The sequence below is a fragment of the Aspergillus costaricaensis genome (assembly GCF_003184835.1).
Source record: "Aspergillus costaricaensis CBS 115574 unplaced genomic scaffold BO79scaffold_4, whole genome shotgun sequence".
In the NCBI taxonomy this organism is placed as follows: Eukaryota; Fungi; Ascomycota; class Eurotiomycetes; order Eurotiales; family Aspergillaceae; genus Aspergillus; species Aspergillus costaricensis.
In genome coordinates, this window is record NW_020291804.1 from 1,299,174 (window position 1) to 1,315,760 (window position 16,587).

At 51.0% G+C, this 16,587-nt stretch overlaps 5 protein-coding genes across 5 annotated transcripts; 3 read left to right on the forward strand and 2 right to left on the reverse strand.

Annotated features, from left to right (window-relative positions):
- Positions 1-5,479: 5,479 nt before the first annotated feature.
- Positions 5,480-6,898, forward strand: BO79DRAFT_166889 (3-keto-steroid reductase; the record flags this gene model as incomplete). Its single annotated transcript, XM_025679343.1, has 2 exons — positions 5,480-5,544; positions 5,665-6,898. Coding segments are annotated over 2 exons (1,299 nt in total), but the record flags the coding sequence as incomplete, so codon positions are not given.
- A 638-nt stretch (positions 6,899-7,536) lies between these two features.
- BO79DRAFT_251410 (mannose-1-phosphate guanyltransferase) lies at positions 7,537-8,902 on the reverse strand (the record flags this gene model as incomplete). The annotated part of the gene is made up of 5 exons (XM_025685859.1): positions 7,537-7,556; positions 7,608-8,484; positions 8,542-8,688; positions 8,796-8,839; positions 8,896-8,902. The coding sequence occupies 5 exons, from the start codon at positions 8,900-8,902 to the stop codon at positions 7,537-7,539; spliced, it is 1,095 nt and encodes a 364-aa protein (XP_025543742.1).
- Positions 8,903-10,330: 1,428 nt separating this feature from the next.
- BO79DRAFT_166893 (uncharacterized protein) lies at positions 10,331-11,946 on the reverse strand. Its single transcript, XM_025679344.1, has one exon. It carries the CDS (start codon positions 11,476-11,478, stop codon positions 10,375-10,377), a length of 1,104 nt encoding a protein of 367 aa, XP_025543743.1. The 5' UTR covers positions 11,479-11,946; the 3' UTR covers positions 10,331-10,374.
- A 219-nt stretch (positions 11,947-12,165) lies between these two features.
- On the forward strand, positions 12,166-15,410 carry BO79DRAFT_166896 (i-AAA protease YME1). The gene is made up of 5 exons (XM_025679345.1): positions 12,166-12,357; positions 12,419-12,562; positions 12,620-12,734; positions 12,791-14,523; positions 14,573-15,410. Exons 1-5 carry the CDS (start codon positions 12,328-12,330, stop codon positions 14,960-14,962), a joined length of 2,412 nt encoding a protein of 803 aa, XP_025543744.1. The 5' UTR covers positions 12,166-12,327; the 3' UTR covers positions 14,963-15,410.
- Positions 15,411-16,205: 795 nt separating this feature from the next.
- BO79DRAFT_112863 (uncharacterized protein) lies at positions 16,206-16,587 on the forward strand (the record flags this gene model as incomplete). Its single annotated transcript, XM_025677921.1, has 1 exon — positions 16,206-16,587. A coding segment is annotated over one exon (382 nt), but the record flags the coding sequence as incomplete, so codon positions are not given.

Genomic DNA, 16,587 nt, shown 5'->3' on the forward strand with positions numbered 1-16,587 from the left:
ACGGGCAATGGATTGACAAGACGAGGGGTAAAAGTGATAAAGAAAGAAAGCAAAAGCGAGGCCGGAAAAGGCAATTTTCGCATAAGGTGATAGCAAGACCTTGATTTGCCATGGAGAGATGGACACTGCTTCTCCGCTTTTTGGGAAGATCTCCCCGGTCAACTGGCGTGGCAGCTAACGAACGGGAAAGGAGGGGAAAAACATCCGGCCTCGAGGGTGTGGAGGAGGAGGAGGAGGAGGAGGAGGAGGAGGGATGGGCATTCGTGCCATACGGACTGGCATGCAGTTGAATCCGTCAACCAGATCGGGGGGAAGACGATGACGATAATGGTGATGATGACGTCGACAGACCAGCTTACAGTCTCCTCCATCAATTTGAGACAACAGCTTCCGTTAGCACTGGGGAAAGGAATCCCAGGCACCTGGTCGGTGGTTCATCCGCCGCGGTAAACCCGTAGTCGCAGACCGGCGGCATCATGTGTCTGAGCGGCTTCTCCTCGCTGGGAACTGAAATTGAACCCTTGTCCCCGGTCGCAATTGACGTAACGCCAGTAGACAAGACACATGGTTAACCGAGCTCGACCGAAATTACGTGGTGGGTTGCTTGTTCCCACCAGGGGTTAGGATATGTGATTCGTGATTCGTGATGCGTAAGCTGGATGAGGGAAGGGGAAGAAAAGAAGACGGGAGGGAGGAGATGAATGAGGGTGGGGTGGAAAGTGTGGGCAGTGCTTTTAGGAATTCATGCATGGCCACGCTACAATTAGTCTAACTACTAACTAACTTATAATACCAGACTAAACAAAGATAGGCTGGAGGAGAGAAGGTTGGCTAGTTAGTAGTATGAAGGGGAGAGGAGAAAGGAACTCCGAGGTGATACACCAGGATGGTTACAAGTCTGGTGAAGTTGATTGAATGATAGTATATCCCGAATAAGGCTGGGCTGTCAGACAGAGGGACCAAAAAAAGAAAATGAGTTAGTAACTAGTAACTAGTAACTACACGTAACGCAACGTAGAAGAAGGAGACGGGAGATCACGACCGAGAGGAAAGTTATGCCCCTTCACTTCCTGGTAAATGGTAACCTCTAGTAATGAACATCCCGGTCTAGTGTTGATGCTGGCAAAGAGGGAAACCGGACGGGTGTCAGATGATCGGGAGGAGATTGAAGGGGAAATGAAATCCTCCAGCCTTGACTCGCTCTCCATCGGGAGCTGCTGCTGGTTGCCTCGTCCTTTTCCTTTTCTACATACCCCGCATTGGGGGAAGATTGTCGCTCGGGAGCATCTTTAGCAAGTCTTTAGCACCGTCTGTCACACGCAACTTCATTCCTGCCTTCATCATCACTACTACTTGCCATCAACCTCGTTTTTATTTTCATTGTGGATGATCCGGAGTAGTGTCACCCCGGCTCGTGGTCTACTAGTATACTAGTATACTAGTCTACGGAGTGAGTACTAGTGACCGACACTTGCTGGGAATCGCACATTAGAAAGAGCAATGGTATGTAACCTTCATCTACTACACTACTATAATTTATACTACTGTTCTACTAGTATATTTAGCAAGGCAGGACTACTCTCGACTTAGCTCCCTCACTAATTCTGTCTAATATCCCTTCTCCTCCACTCATTGCTCATTGCTGCCCATCCGCCTCAGGCCAAGGAAATCAATCGCCCATCCTCCGTCTGTCAGTGTCTCAGTATACTCTACGAAATTGTCGACTTCGGACTTCTCTAGCCCTATCTCCGTCACCGCTGCCTGGTTATCATCTGGGAAAAGGGGAGGGGCGACATGGATGACGCGCAGTAGCAGTAGCCGTGGACAGTTGGGCGCTAATTCCGGCCGGGTGGATGTCGGAAAGAAATTCCAGCTCATCACATCCAGAAATTCGCTGGTGGACTGGCGGAGCTTCGATTTGTCCAACCCTTTTTTCTTGTGTTGCGCCGGTGTTTTAGCGGGCCCATCCGTATACTCCGCTTCCCCATATGAGCAACCGACTAGATTGGACTAATCCATTGCTCACTAACGAGTATCTGTCTGCTCAAAGCATGATGCGCAACGGAGCTATACGCGATGTCGCACCAGGGCATTGCATCCGGCCGCTAGACTACTCCCAACTAACTAATCACGACTAAACTAACTAACCAGGTCGATAGATTACTTAGCCACTAGCCTACTCACCACTAACCTGTTCTTTCCCTGACGATGCTAGACATACATGCGTTCGGCATCTCGAACGATAGGCATCCAATTGCCTAGAAAAATCTCCGATGTGCATACATAACCCCCAATCCCAAGAAAGCAGCGCGCCTGGTCAACGCAAGCTCTGGCCACGCATGCTTTCTGCCAGTGGCCTGCCTGCTCAAACGGCTGCTCTCGGCTCGGCTTCATGGAGGGGGATTAATTTCAATCGCGACATTTTCCAAGCGAATCGCAACCGTAGCTGCCACAGGCGCAGATGATGATTGCACGACCATGTTAGCCTTACGAGATAGCCAAGAACCGGGCAGCGACTCGATCAGCCGGCTTTCAATAACGATGCTAGTTTACTCATGGCTCACCCTCCTTTATTATTTCTGTTGTCTCTTCACCCACACACCCTCCTTCCTTCCCGCGGGCCACCGCTACTATACGGAAGCATCACTAGTCTACTAACATCCATCCATCCACCCCGGCCCCCCGTAAGCCTGAAATAACCCAATAAGTCGGTGAGTGCTCGTCACTGGGCCACTTCAATCCCCTCCATCCTGGAGGTGCTTTTTTAATTTCTGGCCAAGAATAATTCTGCTTCCCCTCCAAGTTATCCCGTTAGCAGCGCGCCGGGTAAGCGTGGATTTTCCTGGGCGCGTCTTTCTACCCACCCGCCTTGCAGGTCCCCGGCTTCGATACGGTCTGGATTCTGGAATAGGCTATTGCAGAGGCCGCTGTGGATGGATGGAATCGACAGCCTGATGAGGGAGAAAATAAAAAAGATATCCCAGATTCTGATCAATCGGCGTTGCTACTGCATTGGTTCGCTTGCAGAGATCGCGCGTCTCCTACCAACATCAGCCCTGAATAACAGTCGTTCTTTTTGCTAATTCCGGCATTGCCTCCCTTTTCCACTTTGTTTATGCAGGCGCGACACTGATTGGTCATAGACGGCTGGTAGATTCTACCGAGCTCAGTCGACGATCTGATTGAACCTTTTCCCACCCCCAAACTTTAATGACAGGGTGCAGCTGTTCGGGCGTGGCTGTGTCTCATCCTGGTCAAAACAACCCCATAATCCACACCATGACAGGCTGGGCAAACCCCATGTGAGCTCGTCTACAGAGGTCTGGGTTCGATAGGTCCACTGCTTGTTCTTGTTTGCTAAGCAAATCAAAATAATAACCAAGGGGGGGAGGCGTGTGGTGCTGACGGGCTGACCCCGATTTGGTGAAAAATGGTCGGGTTATTCCTTCGCGTCTTGACGCCTCGCCTGTCAGATTCGGAACTAGTTTAGCTGGTGGCGCTGTCACTGTCTCTCCAGACTCGCAGACTCGCAAACCCGCGCTGGTTGCCCTTTTCGAGTGTTCTGGATGGACGCCCCCGCGTCTGAAATAGTAGCTGCTTATATCAGACGGTCCATATAGCTCAAGCTCATAGCCCCATACAGAATACAGTAGTTATCTATATTGTATTCATCTTATCGCTCGTCACTAGCTAGCTAGCTTGCTTACTGCTTACCAATGCTCAGATATCAACACTGTAACTAGTAAATCTGACCACGCCTCACCTACATCAATAAGAAAAAAAGTATACTCGAGCCTCATCATCACCACCACCACATCACCATCCCTCTGTATCTACAATGAACAACAACTTACTTCCCTTCCACACATTCTCTCCCCATTCCATGCATCAACCTCATCTGCACAAACCACATCCCGAAAACAAACCTTACCTACCTACCAAATCCCGATCACATATACATGCATACCACCTTCTCTGCTCGCCATGTATGTACTCTCTAACTTAAACTTTGACAGGCACCTGGGGGGCGTCTAGCCCCTTCAGCCAGCCAGCCATTTATGCCTCAACTTAACTCATTATGTAAACTCAAAGCTGCTGATGCATCTCTGCCTACTTCCGAGTTCGCTCCTAATATAAATAGATCTAGACGTGTGTGTCGGTGTCAGGCAGCGACGAGGCATCTAGTAGGTTTGCAGCTAGTTCATATATGTATATGTATGTGGATGTATGTGGATGTGGATGTGGTCGTCGTAAGTAGGTAGGTATGTGTGAGATAGATATGTATGGTGAGTTGGGTTGATGCAGCTTTTGCCACTGGTGGTGGATTGGTACTTTGCTTTTACAAGTTGATACTTAGTCTTCTACATAGATGTTGATTATCCATTCGCTTCTGTTAATGAGTAGTTGTGTGTATGTGCAGTATGCATAGTGGCAAAATCTTGATCATGCTGTATGATATGAGTAAGACCAGCACATCACATCACATCGCATCTTACTAACTGACTGTTTTGTTATCTGAACCATAAACTACTCACTCGCTAACACTAATTATAGGTTAAGCTTTTTGGCCATACTGTTCTGTTATCAGGGTATGTGGCGATGATGGATGGTTGGGTGTGAAAGAGCCGCATGATGATGCTGATAACTTATCTCATACTATGTATGTATGTGTGTGTGTGTGCGTGTGTGTGTGTATGCAAGAATAAACTTCACCCTCGTAGGACGATGATATATCAGATGAAGAGGAGGGTATACGAGGTGACAGGGGGCTTGGTTGGTTGGGTCGTCTTGGGGCGGTTGGATTTAGGTTTGGGAGGAATATAGCGTAGAGAGTAAGTTGGAGGGTTGGTGTGAGTGGTGAGGTTTGTAGGTGTAAGCTGTATCATGTTATTAGATAGGATTAGTTGGTGGTTTGTGGTCATGGGTTGAGTGAGTGGATCTGTAGATGTTGATGTAGGAGTATATACTAGTATAGTAGGTGACGGATTGGAGTTAGATTGGTTAGAAGAGGTGCAGTGGGTATGTAGTTGTTCTTACGGATTTACTTTGCTATGAGTATTTTTCAAATAGATGCTGATAATTCAAAGTTCATTATGTAGTAGCGATGGTAATAGCATACATTGTATACCAGATTGGGTGTGGAGTGAAGCTATTCAGACCAACCATATGCTATATAGTAACTACTATGAGACGGGGATTAGCATTGGTACAGATTGCCCACCATTGACCTCTCAACTATACTCCCATAGATGACCATTACTATTATCTCTCCCCTACACTCAAGTAAAATCAACATGCTGCTCCCCACAACGTACCTGAATACATTCATATCACATGACCCACTCCCTATCAACCCCTTATGTAATCACCCCTTATCGGAGATTTATACAATCCCCAATTAATCCTCAACTATCCAGGACCAGCTTCACCTCCAACCCGGCCCAATTCCCTGCAACCCACCAGAATCAGGCCCATCACAATGGCCGAACCACCACAGCATGACCTAGGCAATCAATACTACGTCCTAGTGACCGGCGCAAACAGGTACCCATCCCTCAATTGCACCCTCCCAACCCTACAACACCACCCACCAGCACACCCCTTCAAACCTCTTCCCCCCCGCAAAACAACCTCACAACCAATCTAACAAGCCAATTCCACCAGCGGCCTCGGCCTCGCCATCTGCGCACGCCTAATAACCACCTTCCTCACAACCTACCCACCCACCACCCACCTAACCATAATCTTCACGACCCGAAGCGCCAAAAAAGCCTCCTCAACCCTGCACCACCTGCAAACCCTCCTCCCCCCCATCTCCTCCCCCACCACATCCAGCAGAATAACCCTCCACCCCGAAACCGTGGACCTGTCCTCTCTCCCCTCCGTCCGCGCCCTCTCCACCCGCCTCACCCAAACCCTCCCAAAACTCGACTCCATCGTCCTCAACGCCGGCATCGGCGGCTGGACAGGAATCGACTGGCCGCGCGCAATCTGGGGAACTCTGACCGACCTCGTGCACAACGTCTCATGGTTCGCGCATAAGATCGCGCCCGTGGGGATGATCACCCCGCCTCAAACCACACAGCCTGAGGAGCCGCGCCTGGGTAGCGTCTTCACGGCGAACGTATTCGGTCACTACATGCTCTCGCATGGCGTCATGGGCTTACTTCGGAAATCCACGCAGCCGGGCCGCGTCATCTGGGTCTCGAGTATCGAGGCCACCGTGAATCATTTTAATGTGGAGGATATTCAGGGATTGAGGTCGACTGTGCCGTATGAGAGTTCGAAGACGCTTACGGATATTTTGGCGTTGACGGCGGAGACGCCCTCTACGAGAAAGTGGGTGGAGGGGTTCTACACCCCTCACAAGGGAGGTGATGATGTGGATGAGAAGGGTGGTGAAAGGGAGGGCAAGGAGCCACGCATGTATCTCTCGCACCCTGGCGTGTGTGGAACGGGGATCCTCCCGTTGGCGTTGCCGCTGTTCTGGTGCATGATCGCGTCGTTTTATATTGCCCGGTTGTTGGGGTCGCCGTGGCATACGCTGTCGACGTATGCGGGGGCGTGTGCGCCGACGTGGTTGGCTATTAGTCGGCAGGAGGAGCTGGATGCTGCGGAGGACGTGTATCGGGCTCATGGGGGCGGGAAGGTGAAATGGGGGTCGTCGTGTGATCGGTTGGGGAGGGATACGGCGGTTTCGACGGAGGTGGATGGCTGGGGTCATGGGGGTGTGGTTGGGGAGGCGGTGGTGATGGAGGATCGGTGTCGGAGGAGGAAGCGTGGAGCGAGGGATTTGACGGCGGAGGAGAAGGTCGAGTTTGAGGAGTTGGGAAGGAAGTGTTGGCAAGGGATGGAGGAGTTGAGGGTACAGTGGGAGGAGATTTTGGAGAGGGAGGAGGCTGCTACTGCTTAGTTTTGTGGAATAATGTGGGTGCATGGGTTCGGGCATATTGCATGTTGCATCTGTATCTGTATACTGCATCTATAATAGAGGAATAGAGTAATAGAGATAATAAGATTGTTTTTCTGATCCTGCCTCCCGTATTTACATTCCTTTAACCATGTCCACATACGTCATTAAAATCAAATAGAGTATTAGTCCATGTGCTCACCATCCCCCGGGGAAACAAGGTAGCAGAAGAAAAAGCCGGTAAATAAAAGAAGCAACAGCACTGGTGACACGCAGTCCGTCGGAGAAAGATGCGGGAGAACAAGGTAAGAGATCAGAGACCTCAGGATTGATTATAAGGGATGTAAGGATGACCCGAATCAGACACGCTTCTACCATCAAGGCCTCTAGCATGCGGACACGGACGAGCACAAGACGAAGGTAAGAATGGACGGGTGCGAGTGGGAGATGGTTCAGAGGCGTAGACCGCATTGTATCCAAGCAGCGTCCTGTTGTCTAGAACCCCCTCTGGGTTCTACACTGCTCGAAAGAGAAAGACACGATCAACTCCGGTTTCTATGCATCTGGTGACTTCAGTGTAGGTGGTGTATATCGAAGGTGAAGGGCATGTCGACGTGACAAAAGGATTACATGATGATAGCAGGAACTAAAGAGTTAAATTAGCAATGGGCCATGTGAATGTAGACAATTCACTCACCATCAACGTTCTGCTTGATGCTCTTGTGGGGCAAGATGGAACCACCGTTGACATAGACTTCGTCGGCGATGGTGACATCGTCACCCAGCACCGTAACGTTCTCCAGACGAGCCCAGCGGCCCACGGAGCTGTTCCATCCAACAATGGTCGACTTCACCCACGCGTGGTCCTTGACCTTGCTGTTCTCCATCAGGACACAGCGCTGCAGACGCACACCGTCACCAACCACCACATTGGGTCCAATCACCACGTTGGGGCCGATGCGGCAGTTCTTGCCGATCTTGGCGGAGGGGTCGACCATGACATTGCCGCCATACACGTAAGGCTCGCTATTGGGGGCGAGCAGCTTCGAGTTGCGCTTGGCAAGAGAGGTGAGGTAGAGGCAGGTACCGCTCAGGAAATCCTTGGGCTGACCAACGTCCATCCAGAAGCCCTCCAGGTCGAAGGAGTGCAGCTGGCCGTCCTTGACAATAGCGGGGAAGGTCTCCTGCTCGATGGAGGTGGGGCGCAGCTCGATACGGTTCAGCACGCTGGGGTTCAGGATGTAGATACCGGCGTTGATACGGTTGCCGACGAACTCAACGGGCTTCTCGACGAAGCGGTCGATGCGCGAGGGGTGGTTGGGCTTGTGGACGACGACACCGTACTTGGAGGGCTCGTCGACCTTGGTGACCACAATGGTACCCTCGTTGCCGTGGTTCTTGTGGAACTCGGCCAGCTCCTTGAAGGGGTAGTCACAGATAATATCGGAGTTCAGGACGAAAAACGGGCTGTCGTCCTTGCCCAGAATCTTCTCCGCCAACTTCAGGGGACCAGCCGTGCCGAGGGGTTCGGATTCCACAGAGAATTCGATTCTGACATTGTAGATCTCTTCGTACTAGGGGCGGCTGTGAGCATTCGCGGACGGCAATCCGTGCAGCTAGGGCAATTGTACCTTCTTCAGGGTCGACACCATAACATCGGGGCGGTAGTTGACGGCCAGGACGATATCTGTGACACCAGCAGCAGCCAAGCTCTCAACCTGGTGCAGGATCATGGGCCGGTTGGCGAATTCGACCAAAGGCTTAGGGAGGGTCAAGGTCTAGACAGCATTGAGAACGGTTAGCTTGTGTGCGCTTTCCCACGGCCCGGCCATGAATCGACTGGTATGTTCGACGTCACGATCGTCGGCGGGGGTGATCAACTCACCAGAGGACGCAGACGGGTACCGAAACCGCCAACGAGAATGAGGGCTAGATAGTCAAAAGTCAGCGAGTCCGAAGGAACAATTAGGTAGACTGGTACATACCCTTCATGGTTGCTGTAGGGAGGTATTAATTGTAGGGTAGAGTAGCGATCGGGAGGCTCGCTCCAAACGAATGACCGGAGCAAAGAACGAGTTGGACAGGTGGAACAAAAGCCCGCCGACGGAAGAGGGGGGGGTAAGTAAGGAAAGGTGGAGAGAGTGTATGAAAGAGGAGGGAGCAGTTGTTCCAACGATCCAAAGATGGGGACGTTGGAGAGATTAGATTGATCGATTGATTGATTGATTTGAAGCGGATGGTCACAGACGGGGAAGAGAAAGGAAAGGAAAGGAGGAAAAAGAACGGTCGGGATATAATATAAGAACGAGGAGGAGAAGGAGAGGAGAGGAGAGGAAGGCAGAAAGAGAAAGAGGAGACCACCTGGCGTTGCGATTCGGGGAGAGCGGGCCGTAATGGCTGTGTATGTACGGGCCGGTAAGTTATGGGCAAGTCAAAAAAAAGAGGTCACTGGCAAGACCCCTTAAACCGGCCAGTGTGTAGCAGAGTTACAGCCTTGTGACTTGAAGATGGCACTCACTGGCACTCACTCACTGGTACTCGCCAGGAACACCGGGTTCAACCTGCGCACGTTTGCGGCAGCGCCACTTCGCCCAGCAGGTTCTGCCGTTTAGGGTATAGTCGGGTATCGTACGGCCTAGAACCAACTAATCACTGCGGCGGGTTCAGGTGCCCCCAGTGGGGCAACAGTGCCCCCTGAATTATCTTTACAGCTCCATAAAATATTGTAGTCTTCATCTTAATTACATTTATTTCAACTAATTATTATTGAACTTTTTAAAATTATGATCAGTTATGAGGTTGGGGAAATTATGCCATTCTTGCTTCAGGTTACGAAACCTCGCATATCATGATCATGATCATGATAATATTATCAAGTAGACTTACATTACAGCTGATGCACGCACGATTGACGCAGTACGTGCATATACCCCTATGTGAATTTTATCGTCGATGGGAAAAAAAAAAAAAAAAAAAAAAAAAAAAAGCAAGAAAGAATAAAAAGACTACTAGTAACCCATCCAGAACTACCTAGTGCCATCACATTATCCAATGAAAGGGTGGCCTCATACTTGGTAGTAACTTGGCCACCGATGGCGTTCAAACTGTCGGGTTGCATTCCCTCTTCATTTTAGCACACAGCGTAGTACCTACCTTAGCGGGTTACCCAGAATGTATGCAGGAGGAATAAGCATCAATTCCATCCGTGTCTCCTGATCATCCAGTTTTCTTTGTTGCCGCCCTTTCCTAACAGCCCCCAGTGGTAGTCACCGGTTCATTAAGGCTGGTGGCAGGTTTCAGGAGCGCCTCAGAATTGCAGGTTAAACAAGGAACATAAAGAATCGAGAAATTAGATATATTAGGGAAGAATCTTAGTTCCCAGCCCATGTATAAAGCAGTAGGCAGCAGACCTTACTCCAGGCCATTTCTATATATAAATCATCACTCTCTGCCTGCTTGCCTGCTCACTCCTGCGTGTCTGGGGGCAGTGAATGGCCCTTTCCAGCCAAGCCACGTGTAAAAGTTCCCCGGCCCCCATCACCGCCTACCGGATCGAACACAAATCTCCTGATCCACTCGCGCACCTTGCTCACCTTCATCAGCGGCAGATCTTCCTCACGCTTGGCTGCAGGGTCTTGTTGAATATCCCGGAGTTGCTTCGCACTGTAGAGCCCGCCTGCTTCGGTTACGTCGACCCGCTGGCGGTGCAGCAGGTTAACCTTCGTGACCCCTTTCCTCAAACTCTGCCCGTATACCCGTTCCCGGAAGGAGCTCAGTCCTACCATCCGCATCAGAACAATGTCCCGTGGACGCAGCGTTGCCAGCGACACCCCCAGCGCCTCTCCTTCGTCGTCACCTTCCCCAGCCATGACCGCATGGTTCACAGGAGGAAGCCAGAACGTAACCCCAAACCCACTTCTTGTATCATCCCCAACCACCATCTCAACCAGATCCAGCTCTTGCTTCCATTGCCGCGTTACCACCCGCCGTGGAGGGTGGATGGCGATAATCGCCACAATCAGATTCACCGTCATCGTCTGCGGCACGATCGAATTCAGATACGCCGCAGTGGGGATATCCCGGAGGTCGGTGAGGGGCCCTTGGATCGGTAATCCTGGTGTTGGCCCGTCCTTCTCGCTGCTTGTCGCAAAAGAAGTCCCGGCCGATAAACCACTACTGCGCGTGGAATCTCCAGAGTGAAACCCCGGAGTCGAGATCTCCGAGGTTTCATGAACAGTAAATGAATGGTTGTAGAACTGCGAGAGCACTGAATCGTCCGGCTTTGTCCGCGATGTCCCATCAGAGCCTGCAATGTCCCGTATAGTGAGGAAGCGAGCATCTCGACCTGGCTCCCACCTGTAGATTTCTGGGAAAAGCCCTGGATTGCGTAGATCCTGCAATAGTCTCCATTTCACGGGCTGACCATCGGGGAAAGGCCAATGGCCTACGTCTTGCGTATCCAGACTATGAAATGGAGATATCGGTGCGTTCAGCAGCTCCTCTTCATTCCACTGGAGATTCCGCAACGTGGGCGCACCCATGAGGAAGATGGTCCGTTTCGACATCATATGTGTCGTATAGCGGGTTTCATGCCACGGTCATATTAGTTAGAATACCGGTCGCTGCTCTCTCCAACTTATCAATGTCAAACACGTTGCGGAGATCCGTCCAGATCGGTGAGGTCAAAGATAGAGATTGATTCAAAGGTGCCAAGAGAGGAAGGAGCATTAAAGTATCTAATCTGCAGCTGCGTTGTGAACGCGTCTGAAGGGCGTGTCCCGTTATATAGATAGTTTGTGACAAAGAGGATGCACCTTTGAGCTTGACTCTATGATGATGTTCTAGTCATCAGTATCCGATCTGAACCACGGGTTGTAAACAGGCAACGACTCATGTTGTATGGTACTGCGTATACGGTCCAGAAAGTGGATTGAGGATCGTGCGCGGCCATGATCGTCATGGCATGAGTACGGTTGAAGAAGTCATGACGCAGGTATACCAGATATATGGCCGTGTCAACAGCGGGAAAATTCCGGGAAGCTCTGGTGGTGCAGCCTTCTAGAACGCATCCATGCGGGCGGGGAAGTTTGGGGAATGGCGTGGAATTCGATGTTGCATGCCTGAGGCATACAGGCAGTCATCCTGGCTACGGGGGGCGACAGCAGCCGGCAGAGCACCGGGTCGGCAGTCGAATTTCGCCGCCGAGCAACGACCAGCCAAGCATCGTCATTGGTTTGGCCTCTCTTCTTTCCTCTCTTCATCTCAAATCTGTCGTCTGGTTGTGGTCGGGGATGGCATGTATCTTGATTAAGGATTGATCTCATCGTCATCGTTACTGTGCCCCACCCTCTCCCTATCGCGCCGAAGGGTTACTATCATCAACGTCGCGGCCAAGTGCCGCTTTAGTTCGGACAACCATGGCCTTCCAAGTCCCCTTCCCCAAGCCGGTAAGCCTTGCTATCTGTCCACGCTTGAACTTGCCTTCGCTAACTATTGACTCTCCGGCAGGGTCTTGCGGCCGTGACCTCAGATCTGTGGCCGTCAATGACACGGTTGTTTAATGCGCCCCGGAATAACGTCGAACACGCCTCCCGCTCCGGATATGCCGCCCCTCAGCCCTCCCAACGCGCGGTTGCGGAAGCAACCTCCACGGTATGTCTCCCTAGTCGACAGTATAATGATGGAGCTAGTGCGCTGATATACGTATAGGGATCAAGTGGTGTGCAGCTGCCGGAGTTCCTGGCTACTGTGTCTTCCGAGGCGTTGAAGGCAAGCATCTTGAGCAAGACCACTCAAAGCGGATGGTCTCGCTCCTTGCTCAATGGTATACATTTCCCTTCTTATGCCTGCCAGACTTGCTCTAACTTGACTTAATTCCAGGAACCACAATGTGGACCTCGCCGTCTCTTGCTACCCGTCATCTTGCCTCTCCCTCTGCTCGTTCCTACTCCACGATATCCATGTCCGTCATCCGTCTTCGCCACGCCCCCCAAGTACAAGGTCTCTCCCGGTTACAGCAACAGCGTTTTCTGTTTGGTGGTTCTTCTCACAATCTGTTGGCACAGAAGGAGAAGACTGCCAACAACAACCCTAGCAGCGCAAACGCTCAGAATGCTTTCTACCAGGCCCTCCTCCGTGCAAACCACCCTGCCATTGTCGTTGAACGGTACAAAAGCGGCCATTTTGCCACGAATGCGGCTACGGATGAACTCTACATGAAAGCCCTGCAACGCGTTGGCGGCGTGGACTCTGCGGTAGCGGTCCCTGCGTCCGGCCAGGCCGTCAGCCCCGAGCGGCTGCAAGCCATCGGTCAGGCCGTCGCAACTCAGTTTCACGGTGGACAATTCGGTTCTTCTACCCACTACGGTTCAGCAGTCAAGCAGACTGGCACTGGAAACAAGGAAGATCCTCTGCACGTGGTTGTGGAGGAGTCAACCGGAAGTGCTGTCTTCAGATGGGTCAAGTTCCTGTTCTATTTCGCCTTCTTCGCTTATCTGTCTCTGGTTATGATCACAATCTTGGTTGAAACGACTGGTGCCCTGAAGAACATCAGGGGCCCGCAGAACAGCGAAGCTCAGCCTCAGCAGCAGACTGTCCGTTTCAGTGATGTGCATGGCTGCGATGAAGCCAAGGAAGAACTTCAGGAACTCGTCGAATTTCTCACTAACCCCGATCGCTTCTCCTCGCTTGGTGGCAAGCTGCCCAAGGGTGTTCTCCTGGTTGGTCCTCCTGGTACCGGAAAGACTTTGCTGGCTCGTGCTGTTGCAGGAGAGGCTGGTGTACCTTTCTTCTACATGTCCGGCTCTGAATTCGATGAGGTCTACGTGGGTGTCGGCGCCAAGCGCGTTCGTGAATTGTTCACTCAAGCCCGCAGCAAGTCCCCCGCCATCATCTTTATTGATGAGTTGGATGCTATTGGTGCCAAGAGGAACGAGAGGGATGCCGCCTACGTGAAGCAAACCTTGAATCAACTGCTTACTGAACTCGATGGCTTCTCCCAAAGCAGCGGAGTGATCATCATCGCCGCAACCAACTACCCCCAACTCTTGGATAAGGCTCTCACGCGTCCTGGTCGCTTTGATCGCAAGGTGACTGTTGGTCTTCCCGACGTCCGTGGTCGTATGGATATTCTCCGACACCACATGAAGGAAGTCCAGGTCAGCATGGATGTTGATGTTGGTGTCATTGCTCGTGGTACCCCCGGTTTCTCTGGTGCCGACTTGGAGAACCTTGTTAACCAAGCTGCCATCTATGCCAGCCGTAACAAGCAAACCAAGGTTGGCCCGAAGGACTTCGACTGGGCTAAGGACAAGATCATGATGGGTGCTGAGGCTCGCAGCCGTATCATTCAGGACAAGGACAAAATCCTCACTGCCTACCACGAGGCCGGTCACGCTCTCGTTGCTTACTTCTCTCCTTCCTCTACGCCTTTGTACAAGATCACCATTGTTCCTCGAGGCATGGCCTTGGGTGTGACTCACTTCCTGCCTGAGATGGACATGGTCTCGAGAAATTACACTGAATACCTTTCGGATATCGACGTCTCCATGGGCGGTAAGGCTGCCGAGGAGCTCGTTTTCGGCCCCGACAAGGTGACCAGTGGAATATCTGCGGTACGTTTAACACCTTAGCTCAAAGTACGTAGTCACTGACATGTAATAGGACATTCAACAAGCCACTGAAACCGCCTTTACCTTGGTCACCCGTTTCGGCTACTCCAAGAAGCTCGGAAACGTGGACCTGTCGAGCAACTATGACAGCCTCTCATCGGAAACGAAGCAGGAGATTGAATCCGAAGTCCGTCGTTTAGTCGAGGAGGGTCGTGCCCGCGCTAGCAACATTCTGACTGAGAAGCGGGAGGAGCTGGAGCTCTTGACCAAGGCTTTGATTGAATACGAGACACTGACAAAGGAGGAGATGGAGAAGGTTCTGCGAGGCGAAAAGCTCGACAAGTTGCAATCAGCTCCCGCGGCGCCGCTGAAATTGCCCGAAGCCCTACAGACGGCCCGGCTACCACCTACAGTGACCAGCGGAAATTCCGTCCAGGAATAAGCGATCTTTTGCCTCTGATTCTCCCCCTTTTTTTTTACGATCATCGCCTGTTACAGCTACAATATCATAGGAATGTTTTGATATGCACCGCCTTCTTTGCTCTTATCCTTCCTCGTCCTCATGTGTCATACGTATCGAGAAACAACCCAATACCATCTTCAACCTATCTCTTTTTTTACCTCATTGATACGGTGGTCTTGAGATCATGACCATCACCTCAACAAACGCTCTGGTCTCTTCTCGTTTCTCTTTTCCCATTCTGACTTCCTTCTCGGCCCTTGTATTCACCGTGACTGTCCGTTTGCGTCTACCTTACCGTTTCTCCTCATCTCTTTTCTTGTTTAATCTCAATGCTTTGGTTCAAAGACTGGGTGGCAGGCATACAGGTGAATTTGGCACTATTGTATTATTTACATACGTACATATAGCGTGCATCGAATTCAATACGAACTTCACTTGCATGGATTTTCTCGACATACTAGTAGTTGGCATCTTCTCACTCGGAATCAGGAAACGAGAAGGCGTTACGTCCCATGTGGAAGAACAACGGCACCACCCTCTGAGTGTGTCGAGGACAAGGAGTCCATCCAGACCTTCCTGTACGCGCTAGACTAAGAGAAGAAGAACATCAATAGTAATAATACTCAGAACAACAAGATGCATTATTGCTACTCCAGCTGTCATGTCCGGTTAGTTGTTAGTACTACCAGTTTCATGCTACCATTAATGCAAGCTTACTACCTACAGACATATGATATAAACCAGAAAAGCCATGGTAGCAACACTACTACTTGTGAACAACTAACATGTAGCCAACCATCCCACATTATAGGATTCGGGCCCAGGTCGACTCTCCGGGCAATCATCCCTCGGAATTCAGCGCAAACCCATCATAAATACATCATTCAGTGACGAACTATCACAATCCAAAGACATTGAAGCCCACTAATCACTGCAGTGTCATTCGTTCATAGTAAATAAATAATCTATGATTCTTCCCGTGGTACATATACACCCCTAGAGATGATATAGACACTCTCCCCTGCTGACAGTTGTATCCCTTTTGAATACTATACTATACTATACTCAAGCAAACCCCAAGCCCAAACCCCAACGTGAAGCCACTACTATACAAGTTCTCTCTAAATAACCTACTACTATCACCCTTCAACACCCCCACCTCCCATCCAAGAGAAACATCTCATCACATCGCATCATCATGGACCCCAACCCCACCTCTCCCAACCACCACTACTACCACAGCCCCTACTACGCCCACCTCATCCAAACCAACAAATCCAACTCCGCAGGAGACTGGCACCGCTGGCTCGTGGCCGCAGCGACCCGCGACGACATGATAACTTTCTTCAAGGGGCTGACGAAATACTCCAAGACCAGCGGGGCCAAAATCACCGACGTGAAACCCATCCATCTGGCATGGTGGACGTTCGATTCTCCGGACGGATACAATATCCGGGAACTGGTGAAGCAGATCTACCAATTGAATCCATCTTGGTATGGGAACGTGGAGGAGTTGAATGATAGTCGGGGAAAAGTCACGGTTACGTTGTTGGATGATGCGGGGGGAAGGAATTGGCCGGTTTTGCCGTGTCAGGATGTTGAGT